The sequence below is a fragment of the Micromys minutus genome (genome assembly GCF_963924665.1).
Source record: "Micromys minutus genome assembly, chromosome: 1".
In the NCBI taxonomy this organism is placed as follows: domain Eukaryota; kingdom Metazoa; phylum Chordata; class Mammalia; order Rodentia; family Muridae; genus Micromys; species Micromys minutus.
The window spans coordinates 142,028,954-142,047,175 of record NC_137969.1 but is presented as its reverse complement, the minus strand read 5'-3'; the positions used below and the strand labels follow the sequence as shown (position 1 = coordinate 142,047,175).

General features: G+C 43.7%; 1 protein-coding gene across 3 annotated transcripts; it reads left to right on the top strand.

The window, feature by feature from the left end:
- The first annotated feature begins 540 nt into the window (after positions 1–540).
- GRSF1 (G-rich RNA sequence binding factor 1) lies at positions 541–16,284 on the top strand. Of its 3 annotated transcripts, none has more exons than XM_080917405.1 (10): positions 541–1,029; positions 2,857–3,013; positions 3,972–4,127; positions 4,972–5,115; positions 5,813–5,948; positions 9,636–9,820; positions 10,988–11,109; positions 11,849–11,984; positions 12,505–12,580; positions 15,061–16,284. In XM_080917405.1, exons 1-9 carry the CDS (start codon positions 679–681, stop codon positions 12,552–12,554), a joined length of 1,437 nt encoding a protein of 478 aa, XP_080773531.1. In that variant the 5' UTR covers positions 541–678; the 3' UTR covers positions 12,555–12,580; positions 15,061–16,284. The 3 variants fall into 3 exon arrangements, with proteins under 3 accessions (XP_080773531.1, XP_080773530.1, XP_080773532.1); XM_080917404.1 differs by having other exon boundaries at positions 553–1,029; positions 12,505–12,594; XM_080917406.1 differs by lacking the exon at positions 541–1,029 and adding an exon at positions 1,099–1,293.
- Positions 16,285–18,222: the final 1,938 nt, after the last annotated feature.

Here is an 18,222-nt window from a genome sequence, read left to right as displayed (position 1 = left end):
GTGATTTAGGCGATTACCCTGCCACCAAGCTGCACCCGAATCACAGAGATTCCTCCCTACCTGACCCCCGCCACAATTGGTCAGCTTCTCTTTCATATTTTTACTCTAAGAGCTCCCATTTGTCTTTATTTTTATTTTTTGCCTTTGATAGATCCTGGCCACAGGAGAAAACTGCACAATCCACTCACTTACCTGCAAACCTTTACACCACGTGTGACTATATTGTCTCATTAAGAAAGGCTTTAATATATATATACACTATTATATATATTAATAAACAATTTATTTTTATATGAACATACAAATAGTATATATAAATAAATATATACAAATAAATATTTATATATAACATAACATCTATAAAAGACGTTTTAGAGCTAGGAATCACATTCCTTCCAGAAACATCTTCCGGTCTCTGTGGCCCGCAGACCTCAGTTCTAACCCGAGCAGGAAGGCCTGGGAAGGCTTTCACTCGGGAGGCTCCCAGGTCACCGTTACCGGCCGGGAAGCCCCGCCCCGAGGGCGGAGCCGCTCGCTCTCCTCCGCCTCCGAGGCTCGTCTCAGCCCCGGGTGCGCGCGGCGCATGTGCCCGGTGCCCCCTCCCCCGCTCTGGATTCCACTTCCCCTCGGCTCGTGCCACCGCGGGTACCTCCAGGCCCCGCGCCGCCTCCGGAGCCCATGGCCGGGACGCGCTGGGTGCTAGGGGCCTTGCTTCGGGGCTGCGGCTGCAACTGCAGCAGCTGCCGGCGGACCGGCGCCGCCTGCCTGCCCTTCTACTCGGCCGCCGGCACCTTCCCGTCCGGCGTGTCTGGCCGCCGCCGCCTGCTGCTGCTGCTCGGGGCCACCGCGGCTGCCGCTTCGCAGACGCGGGGCCTGCAGCTCGGGCCTGCGGCCTCCGGGAGACTGGCGGGTCCTGTCCCTGCGCCGCCCTCCGCCGCGGCCGCGGCCGCCGCGTCCTACTCGGCTCTGCGCGCCCCGCTGCTTCCGCGATCGCTGGCGGCCGCGGGCCCGGCGCGGGGTTACAGCCAGGTACGTGGCGCCGCGCGCCGGACCCTCGGCGGCCGCGCGCCCGCGTCCGTCGGTCTGCCAGCGCCTCGCGTGCGCGCCCGGGGGATCCGCGGCACGCACCGCACCCCCGCCTCCCTCCCGCTCCGTCCTCCTATTGGGCACGGGAACAAGGGACGCTCTCCCGGCCCCGGCTCTTCTTGTTTTGTTCCCTCCGAGTCTGGGCGGTTGGGCAGTGTAAGTGTGGCTGGGGTGAATGTAGAGGCCTTGTTTCCCGCCGGGCCCATGGTAGGTTTTGGGGAGGCCGCGGACGCCCCCCACCCCGCCTACCCCCTAGCCTTATGCCCGCTGGAAGTGAAGCTGAGAGGCGGGAGCCCGCGGAGGGTCGGGGCCCGCCGTGCGTGCGGTGGGAGCGGTAGGCCGGGCGGCTCGGGCCTCCTCGGTGGACGCGCAGCCCCGCGCGCACCGAAGCGTGGGCTCGCCTGGGGACGGCCCCCGCGCGCCCCTCTCTCGGTCCGCGGGCAGAGGCGGGCGTCCGCCTGGCTGAAGGTCACCTCTGCAAGTCCACTCGCCTTGACCGAAGGACCTTTGGTGCAGCGGGGCTCTCCGGACGCGGAGAGCTTTTGGGGGAGACCGTGGGAAACTGGGAGAGGACGCGTGGGGGGACGGGGGCGTCCGTGGGTGCGGATTTGGGGGCATCAGAGGTGACTCCACGATCTTTTTCGTTGTCGTTCTCCGTCTTTTCAGGGAGACATTGTAAGAATTCATATTGCAGAAATTTTTGTCCTCTGTATATGTGAAACATTTCTCTTTTGCGGCTTATGAGGGAGGCATCTGGGAAGGGTCTGCCCGCTTAGGACCTAATGCCACGGGCCATGTTCATCTTAATTCAGTTTTTTGTCTGCTTGAATTAGTGATATCTAGGTGGTTCGTCTGCATAGCTGACGTCTGCCAGTAGCTGAGCTAATTGATTTGAATCCCGGCCCAATACTTTCTGCTGCATTTTTTTTTTCCTGTAAAAGCCTGAGATGTTTATGGGATTCTGGGGAAGCAAGGAAAGTAGCAGTGTCTGAGCCCCCTGCCGCCTGTCCTTACTTGTTCTTACATCGGTCTTTTCAAGACATTTACCCATGTCCCAAAGCCCTTTTATTAAATTTCTTTGCCTGCCTAGTGAAGTGTCGCCCCTTCGTAGAGCCCAACACAGACTAGCCGGCTATCGCGCGTTCCTTTTGCTTTTGGCTTTTATTTTTACCGCTCAGTTTAGACAAATATGTTTGCTGTTCTTCAGATGCTACTACTTCCCCTCGCCTCAGATGGGAATGTCCTGTCTTTTATATCTCCCATCTTTATTCTTTTTTCCCCTGTAGTTTTGTTTTTAAATTTACAGTATTTTGTACTTTTATTATGACACTTAAGGCAGCTTGTTCTGTTTTTTGCCCTTGTTTCAGATAGTGCCTGGAGACGATGGTTTGATGTTGTGCTTTGAGTCTGGGGCAATTTTCAGTTAAACGGTATAATTTGTCACTGTATGGCTTCCTCCCAGTGTTTGGGAGGTAGCGCTAACACCAGGACATACTTGCATGCTGCCTTAGGATATGAAATACAGATCTAAACCAAAGCCATGCTGGCATAGCTAGCCTGTAGCCAGCACTCGGGAGGCGGGGGGCAGGATGGCCGTGCGTCTGGGGTAGCCTGGCCACGTGGACAGACACTGCTAACAAAACCAGAGGATGGAGAAGTGTGCTTCTCACCTCTGAAATAATCTCATCTGCATCTGTTTGTAGAGGTAAGCACTTTTCTAAGTAGGTTGTCAAAGGAATGTCTTTTCAATTCTTTTTTTTTCCTTGAAAGGAGTCCAAAACTACGTATCTGCAAGACCTCCCACCACTACCTGAGTACGAATTGAGCCCATCCAAGCTTGGAGAAGAGGTGGACGATGTTTATCTCATTCGAGCTCAGGGGCTCCCGTGGTCCTGCACTGTGGAAGATGTCCTTAACTTCTTCTCAGGTATATCTTACATGTGTTTTATTGGTTGGAGGCAGCTCTGAGGGTGATTACTCTGTCATACCACGGGCTGATGTGGATGCCACGTGTAGTACATATAGATTTAAGACTGAATAATGGAAGTAAGTAATGCTGAAATTACAGAGTGTAAAATCAGTTAATAATAGTTTTACTGTGTGCGTGACTAAAGGCCAAACCTGTCCATGGGAATTTGTAGAAGAGCAGCTGTTCATGCCATACTCTCATCCATTGAACTGTTCAATACTTTTGAGAGATTTCCCACCGTGTGGTCAGTTTTTATTGCTGCCATCTGACTGTGATTTTAAGCCTTCCTCTTAAAACTGATGTTTCACCTAATGTAAACATGAGGGTGTCTGTGTTGGATTTGCATAAGAAACGAGTAGTATAAAGTTGTCTTTGGTATAAGGAAAGGCGGAGGGGTAAGTAGATTGTTGTAATGATTACTTTTGCAGAAAGTACTTTGTGGATTTGTTTTAAAAGGAAGATGATAAAGAGTAAACACCAGTTGCTGTTTAATGGTTGGGAAATAATGAGCTCCTTCCTTTGTTTGCTTTTCTTTTTTTATGTGCCCCTCCTCCCCAACACTTTCTCTGTGTAGCCCTGGGTGTCTTCAAGCTCACTCTGTAGACCAGGCTGGCCTCGAACTCAGAGATGCGCCTGCCTCTGCCTCCTGAGTGCTGGGATCAAAGGTGTGCATGGCACTTACTTTTTTTACTTGGAACATTTTTCAGTCTGCCACCTTCATTAGCATTTACAATGGTTTGGTGCCTAAGTTTATGTACAGAATTTGGGAGAAGTTGGGGGGGGGTAATATGGTAAAAGTTTATTTGAAAACTGAAGAATTCGGTAGACATTTCTTGGTTCCTGCATTGTTGTGATGTGTATAATTGAGACAAACCTTTGACTTCAGTGTTAATGACTTTTAATCATACATTTTTAGACTGCAGAATCCGAAATAGTGAGAACGGAGTACATTTCCTTCTGAACAGAGATGGGAAACGGAGGGGCGATGCCTTAGTTGAGATGGAGTCTGAGCGGGATGTACAGAAGGCCCTGGAAAAGCACCGCATGTACATGGGGCAGCGGTATGTGGAAGGTGTGTGAGCTCAGGGCCTGACTGGGGCTCTTTAGACTTCAAACTTTTCAAGGCACTTAGGATAGAATCTTTAACAATGGTACAGTAATTAAATGTTACACATCTTAAAGATTTTTGCTTACTGTTAGAATGTAGTTTCATTATAGCATTTTCAAACAACATTTTAGGTGTTATTTTACAGCTTGTGAAAGTGAACTGTGTACCTGTGTATCTGTCTGTCTGTGAAATATATATATATACATATACATATATATATGTGTGTATATATATATATATATATATATATATATAGAGAGAGAGAGAGAGAGAGAGAGAGAGAGAGTGTGAGTGTGTGTGCTGGGGCACTGACTGTGACAGGAGGTGTCACATCCCTTATAGCTGGAGCTAGTAGGTTGTGCTACCTAATCTGGTTTCTGGAAATCAAACTTGGGTCCTCTTGGAAAAGCCGTCATCTATTCAGCTCTGCTCTGTTTCCTTTTTTTAAAAAATAGGTTTGTGTGTGTGTGTGTATGTGCGTGTGTGTGCACAAATATGTGGGATAGGATCCACATGGAGGCACTAGACGACAACTCTAGAAGTTTGAGTTTTTCCTTTGGGTTCTATCACAATTTGGAACAGCTGAACCATCTACCTGGCTCAATCTCAGTTTTTAAATCTATAGAATAAAAGCATTACCTAAATCTGTCTTAAAGTTGTAAGGATTAAGTAGTTTATGCCTAGAGCACAGTACATATTCAATGAGTATTACTTGTTAAATTCTTGACAGAAATTCAGAAAGATTAAAACTACTGTTTGAATTCAAGTAGCAGTGTATTTATCTTTGTGTGTGTGCTTTTCTTTGTAGTGTATGAAATAAACAACGAAGATGTGGATGCCTTAATGAAGAGCCTGCAGGTCAAGCCTTCGCCTGTGCTCAGTGACGGTGTGGTCCGCCTGAGAGGACTTCCTTATAGCTGCAATGAAAAGGACATCGTAGACTTCTTTGCAGGTAGGTGGTGGTGATGTCATGTTTGGACTTACAGTTTGTTCCCATCATTTTCTTCCTTTTGTACGTTTGAAGTGTTTCTGTCTTTCAGGCAGATCTTTAGGGATGTCAACTTTCAGAATAGGTTCATAACATTTGTTTAACTGTGATGAAACTGTTCTTAAAATTGTGTTCACATTTCTCCAAGACAGTAATTATTTACTTAAAACCATTTTGGCTGGAGATGTAGCTCATTTGGTGGAATGTTTGCTTAGTATTCAAATTCCAGTACCACATAAACTGTGTATGGCGGTACACACTTACAATCCTAGTACCAGGGGGAGATGGTGTTAAAGATCTGTTACCACATAAGGCTTTTATGTGGATACTAGATATCTAAACTCAGAAGAAGAAACATTATCTAACTTCTGGCTAAAAAATATACCTGTCAGTAACTTTGCTTATTTAAAAATTGTCTCCTAAAATATAACCAGTTTCCCTTTCCCCCACAAAGACTGAGGAAAACTCTGTATATATTTGTAACAGTCTCCAGGCTGCTGACAGGCACTGAGATTTTAGTTAGGTAGTTATTGTCTTTGAACCTGTATTGCTTTGAAATTGGGGAATAGTATCTAAATGTTCTAGTGCATGAGTATACTTGAGTACAATAAAGAAAGCTCTTGTTGGCTGCACTAATATGTAAGTTTTTTTTGTATCCTAGGACTGAACATAGTAGACATTACTTTTGTGATGGACTATAGAGGGAGAAGAAAAACAGGGGAAGCCTATGTACAGTTTGAAGAACCAGAAATGGCCAACCAAGCCCTTCTAAAGCACAGGGAAGAAATTGGGAACCGGTGAGTGAAGCAGCTGCCGGCAAAGGTGTCAGGTCATTTTGATGAGTGCGTTATCCCTGCCTGTCATGTTATTCAGTCGTGTTAAATAGGGACAACACAGTGAGCCACAGAATGCTCATCATTCAAATGAATTGGTCTGATAGGTTGAGTTCTAAGTGAAAGATAGTCCTGTAAAATTTAAGTCTAGCTGTGTTTGTTATTGAGAATGGTTTTTAAAGAAATTTCCTTTCATAACCAGCATTTTTACATCTAACAAAATTAGTACTGTCTTACTGTTAGTTATTTGCCTATAATCACATTTTTCCATTTGTAACAAAAATGTTTTTGTAATTGACTTGTGTGAACCAGAATCTAGAAAGTTCATACAGTTTTTTAGATGTTACTAATTGTATTAATCTAGAGCACATCTACTTTTTTCTAAGTCCCTCTCTGTTTTTTGTGTGTTTGTGTGTGGTGTATTCATGTGTGTGCAGTTGTAGGTCTGCTTGTCCACCCATGTATGATGTGGAGACTGGAAGCCAGAGGTTAACACTGAATCTTCCTCAGTCTCCCTCCACCTATTTATTTGAGATGGGTCTCATTGAACCCAGAGCTTGCAGAGTAGGTCGACCGATGGGCCTGCAAGCCTTTGGGATCCACCTGCCACCTCTCTCCCCCTCCCTTCTAGTTCTAAGGTTAAAGATCTGTCACCACATCTGGCTTTTCCGTGGATCTGGAGATCCAAACTCAGCCTGGTGCGTGTGCAGTAAGTACTTAGCCGTCTGAACTTTCTCCCTAGCTTCATCCCTATGATGTTAGAGAGCAATGAGGTAGGAGATCCTGTTGTATCATATCAGAGTGTATGTAATGAGGTAGATGTGTGTTTTAGTTTCATTTTTGGAGATCTAGTAAAAATGCATACTTTCATATCACTGTTCTGATACGTTCCTTGGAATTCCTTTTAGATGTACCTAATTTTTGCTCATACACATTATGTGTGCCTAATACCCAGGATGGTCAGAAGAGGATGTCAGATGCCCTAGGACTGTGTTGTGTGCTGGGAAATGAAGGGTCCTCTGCAAGAACAAGTGCTCTTAACTGCAGAGCCTTCTCCAGTTTAACTGCTGAGCTCTCTTCGGTCTGTTCTGTTGCCTTTTACTTAGCTCTTTTTAAAATTAAAAGCAAAAGAAGCCTTTTCAAAGATAGTGTATTTCAGGATTCTCTCTCTCTTTTTTTCTTAAAGATTGATGTATTCATGTATTTTATGTGTATGGGTGCTTTGTCTTCATTTACACCAGAAGAGGGCATCAGAGCCCATTACAGATGTTGTGATCCATCAGGCCCTCTGGAAGAGCAGTCAAGTGCTCTTAACCACTGAGCCATCTCTCCAGCCCTCAGGATCAAAGTTCCTTGGGTTTTTTTTTTTTTGGGGGGGGGGGCTCAGGTCTTTTAGATTATTTTATGTGTATGAATACTTTGCCTGCATGCATGTGTGTGTACCACATGTGTGCTTCTTGTTAGATCTGGAAGAACTGGCGTTATAAATGGTTGTTAGCCACTATGTAAGTGCTGGGAATTGAACCTGGCTCCTCTGCAAGAGTAAGTGTCTTGAACACTGGCATGAGTTTTCTCTGTAGCCTAGACTAACCTAGACCAGCCTAGACCAGCCTAGACCTTTCTAAATGGACCAGGCTAACCTCAAACATGCCATCCTCCTGCCTTTGCCTCATGAATATTATGTGTCATCCAAAGCAGTGGTGTTCTTAGTTGTCTATCTTTCCCGGGGTTTTCCAGATGGAACCTAAGGCTTTGAGCATCCTAGGGGAAGTACTGCATCAGTGAGCTGAACTCCAGCTTATGCACTGATGGTCTAACCCAAGGCTGGCCTTGAATTCGAACTAACTTAAAGGAAATTTTATTATGTATTTGTGTTTGTTCATTTGCATACACATGAGCCAGAGCTTGTCTGTAGACTCAGATGACAGCTTGGACAACATGGAGGAGCTGGTTCTGTAGTTCCATCACGTGTTCTGGAGATCAGAGTCACATCAGCAGACTTGGCAACCAGTGCCATTATACACTGAGCTGTCTTACTGGCTCCAAGCTGGCCCCTGATATTTTTGTTTCCACCCCCAACTCCTGGGATTATTATGTGTCAGTGTGCCTGATAGCATATATGAGTTTTTAAAAAATTTTCATTAGCCACTTGGTGAAGTTCTGGAGAAGTTCTTTGTAGATTTTAGTGTTTTGTATAGATTTGACACTGCAAAATTGAACTGTTGAACTCTGAGCCCTTGAGGTTGTGGAAATACAAAAACTGTATTAGTCTGCTTTCATTACTGTAAGAAATAGAGTAAGCTCACTTTATAAAAGAATAGACTTAGTTCCAGGTTTTAGATGAGTAAGTCTAGTGTGGTGTGGTTTTGGAATCTAACCCTTCCCTGTGATTGCTGGGTAGTTTAATGTGGGGATAAAAAACCCCAACAGCAGTTTAGTGCAGGGATAAAAAAAAATCACATCTTATGTTGGGAGGGATTCACTAGCCTGACTGCCTGTGGAGAAAGCAGATTCACCAAGTTACTTCCTGACCTCTACACATACAGTCTTACTGTTCACGCTCACACTATAATAATAAAGTTAAAAAAATACATCTTGGGAAAGGAAGCTGTAAGTGACTCAGGTTATGGTCAGACTTAGATTTTTCTGGTGTCCTGAGAAGTGATTCTGGAGAACCTGTGTGTTCCCTTCCATGGTCAAGTCCCCCAATGACCAAAACCTCCTAGTGTCTATCTTACCAAGAACCTTCTGAGGACAAATGGCAGACAGCTTGGGAGATCCCTCTATTTGTTTCTGAGACAGGCTCTCCCTGTAGCTCAGGTTGGCACAGAATTCACCGTGTAGCCTCTGTCTGTGAGCTTTTGAGACCTCACCCTTCTGGTGCTGGGGTTATAGTGTGTGCCGCCTTGTCCAAGTCTGTGCCTGGCTTCCACGTCCTTCTTCCAGATTTCTGTGTTTGTGTGCATGCGCATGCACCACACATGCGCGTGTATACACTTCAGTTCTCATTGAAGCAAAAGAGCACTATTACTATGTGTACATCTGTTCACACATTTTCTTTTATAAGTAGCTGCAATATGTTAGTTTATTTCCTTGGAATGGAGCTCACAAGACATGATACATGTAAGTACTGTGAGAAGTAAACTTTAATAAGCTCTTCCAAAAATATTTAAAAACTGCATAAATCAAAAATACTGCATACATAAAATATACACAAATGATATTTTGGGCCAAAAGTCTTAATGAGTAAAATTAGCATGTTGACCTATTCTGCTGAAAGAACGTTTACATAAAGTAGATGGATTTTTTTTTTTATTCTTGTCCTCATCTTTGAACATCCATGTTTTATAAGCTGTGGAAATATACCTGAGTATTTTGATTTAAAAAATTGGAGCGAGTGTGGAGTATGTGTGTTGCACGAATGGATGCATATATGTGTGCAGGTGCCCAAGACTCCAGAAGAGGATGCTGGATCCCCTTATGCCCGAGCTGTAGGTGACTGAGCTGCCCCCTGTGGGCGCTGGGAACTGAGCAGGAGGTCCTCTGGAGGAGCAGCAAGTGCCATCTCTAGTCACACAGACCTAATTATTTTAAGTTTGCCTGCTGTGCACTGTCTTTGTATATCCCCTTTGTCTTTTCATTTTGTTTTAGATACATAGAGATATTTCCAAGCAGAAGGAATGAAGTTCGAACACACATTGGATCTCATAAAGGAAAGAAAATGGCGTCTTCTCCTACTACTAAATATATAACTGAACCAGAAGTGGTATTTGAGGAACATGAAGTAAATGAGGATATCCGGCCTATGACAGCCTTTGACGGTGAAAAAGAGATAGGTAATGTCCTGGCTCTTCTGAAGGTTACCTTGTACCTTAGGTTTTGTTAAAACTGTTTTCATGGCCAGCTTGTATGAAATTGTGAGGTTCAGAACAGGGGATTGAGTTAAATAACCGGTATATACAAAGGTTTAATTGTTCTGTTTCTAGATAGAAGAAATGGTATTTTGTTTGCATTGTCTGTGAATCCACTTGGCCATGTGCATATGTGGATGTCAGAGGACAGCTTGCAGAGTTGATGCCCTAACCCGGTGTTGGCACTGCTGCCTTTACTAACTGAACAATCTGTACCGACAGCTCTTGTTAATATTTAAGTTATTGGAGTTTAATTTTTAATTGGTATATGTGTGTCTATACAATGTGCTAGTTCATGGAGCCAAAGTGGCTTCCCTAGAGCTGGAGAAGCAGTTGTGAGCCACCTGAAAGGGGTGCTGGGAACCGAACTCGGGTCCAGTGAGAAGTACATGCTAACCACTGAGCCATCTCCCCAGTCCTCTTTATTAGTTTTTGTTACTATTATTTGTGGTGTGTGTCTGTGTCTGTAGCACATGGTACCTTCAGAGGCCAGAAGAGTCTATGGGATAGACAGAGGGACTGTTGCAAGTGGCTGTAAGCCACCATGTTGGAGGGAATGGAACAGCCACCACTGCTGGAGCTCTTACTGGCTGTCTGTTACCCGGCAGGCACGCCATTTTGTCATGGTCGTTTTGTAGATTGTCAAAGGCTTGGTAGTGCAGACGTAACAAAGCAAAGTAAGATGTCAGTGCTTAGGCTGCAGTGGGGGTGATTCGGATGGAGAGCAGGCATATGAACTAAGGAATGTGGTCTGCTTCTGGACTTATTTTTTTGGGACCTTTGGAACTTGGAAATGTTTAAAACCTACAACTGAGACAGTTCCTCCTATTTTGCAATTTAATTAATGGCCATTTTATTGTCCAGTCACATGAGATAAAGTCTTCATTTGGGAATGGTTTGAGGTTCTTAGTGCTTTTAATGGTTGACAGGTGACAGCTGCTAAGTAACAGAAATTTCAGGTTTTGGCCTTTAAAGCCCATGTGCTCTCTGGTTCAAGATGAACTGAGGACTTTGACTTAAAGGTCATATCTAATTATATCTGCAGTGGCTCCGGAAGCTTTGTGTCCTTGACAGTGTTTTGTTCTTCCTCAGAGTTGCCTAAGGAGACGTCAGAAAAGCTTGCAGAGGCTGTGGACTTTGGAACTATGCCTTCTCTGCATTTTGTCCACATGAGAGGATTGCCTTTCCAGGCCAACGCCCAGGACATTATAAATGTGGGTGGCAGTAAGCGTCATTTCCATAGGTTTGAGCAATCTAAAATGTGACATGGATTAATTTCAGGGATGTTGGGAAAGTGTTTCTGGAATGTCCTTTGCTAGCATCTCCCTCCTTGCTGAAGCTTGCTCCATCTGTAGCTGTGGCACGTTATTTACACAGTGGTGCAGGAGCCCAGGAATTTGAGGGCAGCTTGGCCACTTACAGTGTGCCTTTGTATTATAATTGAACACAAAACATCAGGTTGTATGGAGCCAATAGTAAGGTGGAGGTTAAGTGATCGGGATAAGGTGCTTTGATCCACTTACTTTTAGTTCAGGCTCTGAGACTTGGGCTGACAGGACAGAGCAGTCACTGCATGTTCTGTGATGTCAGTTGAAAGTGCACTGCATACAACTGAACCTAGCTCAGCGACAGACTCTGGAGTGAAGATTGCTTGGGGATTTTGTTTTGTTGCCACTGGTAACATCTTCTAAAAACTATTGTGTGGAATTTTTGGGGAGAGGTTTCAAGAAGAGGGTGTACATGGCATGTGTTTGGAGGTCAGAGGTCACTTAATGGGGGTCAGACTTCTTTTGGGGATTAAACCCAGGTGTTGGGCTTGAGGTGGGTACGTGCTTTTACTTGCTGAGTCATCTCTCAGGCCATTTTCTAGCATCATGACTCATTGTATTCCTAGCTAGGGGAGAGGGGGACGCTATGGCTCATAATTCCGGTGTTTTGTTTGGCCTCGCTTAGTTCTTTGCTCCACTGAAGCCTGTGAGAATCACCATGGAATACAGCTCCAGTGGGAAGGCTACTGGAGAAGCTGATGTGCACTTTGAGACCCATGAGGATGCTGTGGCAGCCATGCTCAAGGACCGGTCCCATGTCCGTAAGTCCGCCCATTCTGCTGCCATGCTGCTTTGCTTAGGCATCTATTTGGGAACTGGCCTAGAAATTTTTTCCTTTGGCAAATTGCATTTTTTTTTTTAAGTACTACTAACTTGAAGGTAAAAAATTCAAATTTGTCTTCTGATTATTTTGCATATTTATATTCTGTCTAGTTTTTTGTTTTTAATTTTATGTATGTGGTTAGCCTTAGGTTGTCTCACTTTGTAGCCTAACCAGTGTTATATCCCGGGTTCTCTTTCCTCAGGCTCCTTAGCAGCAGGAGTAGGTGTAGGCCAGCACACCCAGTCACTATCCAATCTCAGACTGAAAGAGCACAAGTTCTCTTCCACTGTGCTCCAGCCAGCTGGGGATGTAGCTGTGTGCCAGCACACTTAGCTTTGCTTTTATGTTTAATTAGAGAAAGGTCAAAGGATCTGTACTGTTGTCTGAAGTGTGATTAAAAAGGCTTTAATGTTTTTCAGACTTTGCAAAACTAACTTTTTTTTTTTTTTAATATCTAGAACATAGGTATATTGAGCTGTTCCTAAATTCATGTCCTAAAGGAAAATAAGACTTGAACAGACCCCAGGAGATAAGGTAATTAAGCACAGGTATGAAAAAACTTGCAGTAATTAATGATCTACTGGTAGCATGGTAGAAACTGTTCTCTGTAATCAGACCTTTTCTATTTTGTGTGTTCTTCCTTCCACACGTCTTCTCCCCGTCAGCCCCCCGCCCCAACACTAGGTAGAAGGGAAGATTCCTGAGTCTTTCTTTTCATTTATCAAAGGGTAACCAACCCTCCCACATGACCAGTGACCAACCAGCAGCCTACAGCTCATCTGTATGGCTCTAGCATTTACACACCCTCTGAAAAGTTCCCAGAATTCCAGATGTGTCACGCAATTGCAGAAACTATCTGCAGTTGACAAAATGACGCCCCTGCTAGAGCATAAGGCAAGTCATAGCTGCTGTGGACAGTCTGAGGCAGCTCCATATCTCATATCTGAGATTAAAACAAAAACATGTTCTTAAAACATTTCTGTGTATTTTTTAAAGAAACCAAAATGCCAAATTTGTCACTACAGTTCTCTTTTCAGTAAAGATCAATAATGGTTGAGAATCATCAATATAAAAATTTTCTTAGAAATATGATTATGTAGTGGCTTTAAGCATTGTTTTTCTATAACATTTTTTGCATAATTTCTCACATCATGCTATTGCTAAACTAATTGAATAATTACTTTTAATCGTTGTAATTATAACAGAGAAAATGTATTTTACATTAGCTTTTTATTCCTTTAAAATTTAAGTACGTTTCCTCAGTTGTAAGTTATATACACACATACATAAGGGTTGTTTGTTTGTTTGTTTGTTTTTGGAGGGGTTATATTTGAGTACCGTGTTTACATCTTTTCTACCCCTCCTTCCCCTTGCAATTCCTCCCATATCCCCCTATCTTAGTCAGGGTTTTTATTCCTACACAAAACCTCATGGCCAAGAAGCAAGTTGGGGAGGAAAAGGTTATTCGGCTTTCACTTCCACACTGCTGTTCATCACCAGAAGAAGTCAGGACTGGAACTCAAGCAGGTCAGGAAGCAGGAGCTGATGCAGAGGCCATGGAGGGATGTCACTTACTAGCTTGCTTCTCATGGCTTGCTCAGCCTGCTTTCTTCTAGAACTCAGGTCTACCAGCCCAGGGATGGCACCACCCACAATGGGCTGGGCCCTCTCCCCTTGATCACAGTTGAGAAAATGCCTTACAGCTGGATCTCTTTCTTCAAGGGAGGCTCCTTTCTCTGTGATAACTCCAGCTGTGTCAAGCTGACACAAAACCAACCAGTACACCCCCCTTCCTCTCACATTAATTGCTACTTTATTGACAGTTGTTTTACACGTGTGTGTGTGTGTGTGTGTGTGTGTGTGTGTGTGTGTGTGTGTGGACACAAACACACAGTCTTCCTTTTCCTCCCACCCCTCTGTCTAGAGCCCTGCTAGTGTTGCCTGTGTATGTTAGAGCTGAGCATCTGGGTTGGATATCCCATTCTGAGGTCTCATCTCTGGATAAAACTGGTTCTCCCTTTCCACAGCAGTTGATTGCCTGTAGCTCTTGGTCTAGGGTGAAACCTTGCGAAATTTTCCCATCTGCAGTGACGTGTCATCTGTTGTCCTTACGCAGGCCTTGCTTAGGCAGCCATCCCATCGCTCTCCTATCTCTAGACACTTGCAGCCCAGTGCTGAGCCTCTGGCCTGGTCCTTTTCTCACACCCTCTTAAGAGGTAGGGCTTGTTGAACCCGTATCAGTTGGGCCGGTCACCCATACTTGTAGATTCTTTGCATTTTTCCAGCTGTGGGTCCCTGTAATAGTCCGTCTCCTGAAGGAAGTTTCTCTGATGAGGGGTGAGCACTATATGGGCTGTCACTGAGTCAGTTAATTTGGCACTGTTTGATTTTTCAGATGTTTAGTGGGTTTTGTGTGTGTGTGTGTGTGTGTGTGTGTGTGTGTGTGTGTTTGTTTGGCTTTTTGAAAAAGAGTTGGTTATATAGCCTGAGCTGTTTTTGAACTTTTAATTCTCTCAACTCTATCTTCAGTGCTGGGGTTACAGGCTTGTCCACTGCATATTTAGGCTAACTTAACTTGCAACATTTTACTAAATTTCTTGATATTTGTTCTCTTATATAAATATAAAGTGCCTTTTTTCTTCCATGTTGTATTTAAGTATATTCGTATCGCAGTCTTTTTTTTGAAAGTAGTGATGGATTCTTTAGGAAATTTAGCTGTTTTGACACAGGTAATACAGTTTGGACATAAATCTCTGATACGTTATAGCCACCAAACAAAATATTAGCTCAGTTCCCTGCAAAATATATTCTTGTGCTCAGTTCTGACGTATCCGGGGCTGTGTACATACACTGATGCCTAACTAAATTTTCTTACCTAAGTTAAATGATTTGTGGGATAATTTGCCCTAAATTGGGGAGGAGCTGGGTTTTCATTTTAAGTGTTGTGGAAACAGTAAAGTAAATGTGTTTCATTGTGAGTAAACATGCAGCACTTTTTTTGTTTCTTATTTCAGGATGAAGCAGGAAGCATCTCATTTGCACATCTCTCTGGGACGTGGGATAAAAAGATCCAGTTGATTGGCAGCAGCTGCTGGAGAAAGGACCTGTGCATCTTAGTGCTGTGTTTAGAAGGAGAAGGATTCCATTTGGGATTATGAAATAAGCTACAAATGTAAAATCCTGTTTAAGCAGTCCAGGGTATAATTGGGAAGGTCTGGTCTGTGTGATTAGTTTTCTGTGAGAGGATGTATTACAGATGTAAGATGATGTCCCATTCAGAGCTGCTCCTTAAATCCTTCCTTCCACTTGTCATTGCTGTGATCTAGAGTTCTGGTATAAAACTCATGGAATGATTAATGGTGTATTTTTACCAAACACTCACCAAAGCAACAGAAGGTTTCAGAACTTTAATAAGCCAGTCTGATTTGGTCAGATAGTTTCTCATTTTATCTGTATTTGATTACTTAGGGATAGAAGTTTTAAAAAATAGCAAACCACAGGTTAGTGAGTGTAAGTGTCCAGTTTTGTCTTTAGAGACACTGCCTTCTTAAGCCTCGACCTGAAGCATTTGATGTTGGTGTCTGTCAGTCTGTATTTTGGAAGTCAAGGCTTCCTTCATTTTTTTTTTATTTTTTATTTTTTTTTTTTTGACAAATCTCAAGGTTGTTAGGTTTGAAATCGTAATGTAACACATCAAAGCAGTGCAGACTGGTAAGGACATTAATAGCTTCACTTGAATTAAACCAGCTCTAGGGGAACAATCTTAAGTCTCCTCATCTGCTTTTCCAGTGGGGTGGCCATCCCATATTTTAGAACAAGTAGGGGTGCCTTGCTCGAATAAAACTAGCATTTAATGTATAATTGTGTGAGGGGTCTACAGATAGAGCTGTGTATATCTGTCACGTTGTGGCAGCACCTGCTTTAATACTAATTAGCTTGTTATTTAAATATTGGATAAAATGGCTGGCTTCAAAAATAGTCATTAATAAACTTAACTTTATGTATACCTGTGTAGAAGAATCAAAGTCCTGTATATTTTCTTTACATTGTTCCTGTTCTCAGGGTGACAGCTGCCACCAAGTGATAAGAAGTCACACTCTTCAGATTGAATTTTCTGAGCTTTCCGAGGTGGTAATCTGAAGCCGTGTATTGCTTAGTACATAGCCACTTGTGATTACCAGCTAAGGGGCAAAATTACTGTCCTGTAGACAATAAATGAAGGTTTGTTTGAATTTGGAGATTACTTAAGAGTGTTTGTTACTAGAATGTATGAGTCAATTTATTTATCAAGTTCTGATGTATTGATATGAGAAGAGATGGTTTCCAGGTGTGTTAAAAAAAAATCAGTAAAAAAGTGGTTTAGAGTTGGGGGTGGAAACATGTAAGCTTTTAATCCCCACAGTGGAGCAGTGGAGGCAGAAGTGGGCAAATCTCTGGGCCAGCCTGGGCTATGAGGTGAGACTGTATCTCAAAAACAAAACAAGCCATGGCTTAACTAGCCTAACAGTTACTACTTAGATGGAGATGTTCTCATAAGTAGTTGAACAGACCATGAGAGTTGGTGTCTGGAGTTATGTATCTATTAGGGTGTGAGCTTTTCCTCTTTCACAGCTGGCCTCTGTTTGCTGTGGAACAGATCTGTATGTGTGTTGGCATTACGTGGGTAAGCCTGAAGGGATGCATCATGGCCTCTCTGGAGGCCGAGTTCTCTAGAAAGCAGGTTGTAACACTGGGGAGTTAAGAGCTGACATTCTTCAGGATTTCTCATAACCTTAGACCACCGAGTTAGTGAGTGTGGATAGAAAAGTGTATTCACTGGAAAAGAATCACATCACTGAATAAAAGTTCATCATAATCCTAGCACTCAGGAAGCTGAGACAGGAGGATCACAAATGAGTTCAGCCTGAGCTATAAGAAATCTTGTGCTGTGCCCTAAACTTGTAACTTTTTAAAGGACAAAAAACCAAGGCAGGATTAGGGGGTATGGCGTGTGCCTGTGGTCTTCTGCTCTGCCCGACAAAGAGCTACAAGGAGAAAAACGGAAGAAAGTGATGGAAGAGACTGAAACCCAGTGTCTGTCCCCCTGTGGCTAAGATGCTCCTGACAGCTACACTGTGGGGAGAGGGGAAGGAGTGTAAGCCACTGCGTGTGGGTGACGCGCCATGACCCTGCTTGCTGGTCAGCATAGCATTCATTCCTGTTAGCATCCTCTGCTCAGCAGGGTCGGCAGGATTCATCTGGAGATTTTCATTGTACTTGCTACTATGTCCTATAATTTAACACACTATTTTGTGTGACTATCTGGGAATGGGAAATAATTCATCTTATTGATGGAAGTGTGAAGTTCAAGTTCCACAGGCTTTGGCACTAGGACTTCTCTGACGTATAAATACTGATTTCCGATGAGAAATTATTTTTATAAGCTAGGTGCTGATTAAAGTGACTATAAACTGTATCTGTGTGAGTGCTATTGGGTGTGCTAGCTAGTGGGTTCTCTTTAAAGAGACCTGGCTGCACTGTCGTTCCCAGCCTGCTGGGGGTGTGTCTGGTAGCTCTGTGTTCTTGGTTCTGGGGTTTTAACCCTTCCAGTGTTTTTGTCTGAATTCCAGTTCTGCAATGGCAGTTCACGTCTTTGTACACTCACTGCCTCTGTATGTCATCTTGGAAGTTTGTCTAGTTGTTTTTGCCTAAGTTTAAGATTGATTTTCACTGGGGGTTAGGTGATAGGTCTTGATGGGAGCTGGATTGATGGCGTTTTGGTAGAGAACAGCAGTAAAGGGTATGCACTGGTGAGTCTGCTTCCCACTAATAGACTAGCTAGTTCTCAGACCTTCCCACTGCCAGCTTCCTAGGCAGACGGATTTCATCGTATCTTTAAGCAAATACTAGACATGACTTCATCTAAAATTACGGATTATGGTTATACAATACTGACTTTCTTATGGCATGTATGCGCACATGTGAGTGTGTGTATTCCATGTACAGTGGTACGTATAGTTCAGAAGACAACTTTCAGAAGTTGGCTCATCCTATGCTGGGATCCAGACAGTGAACTTCAGTTGTGGGGTTTGTGCAGCAAGTGCTCTTACCTGTTGCGGGAGCGGTCCTGCTCAGGGTTTAATAATGAAGATGGGGAGACATCTGTATAGAACAAACCTATCAACCTTTTTGCTGAG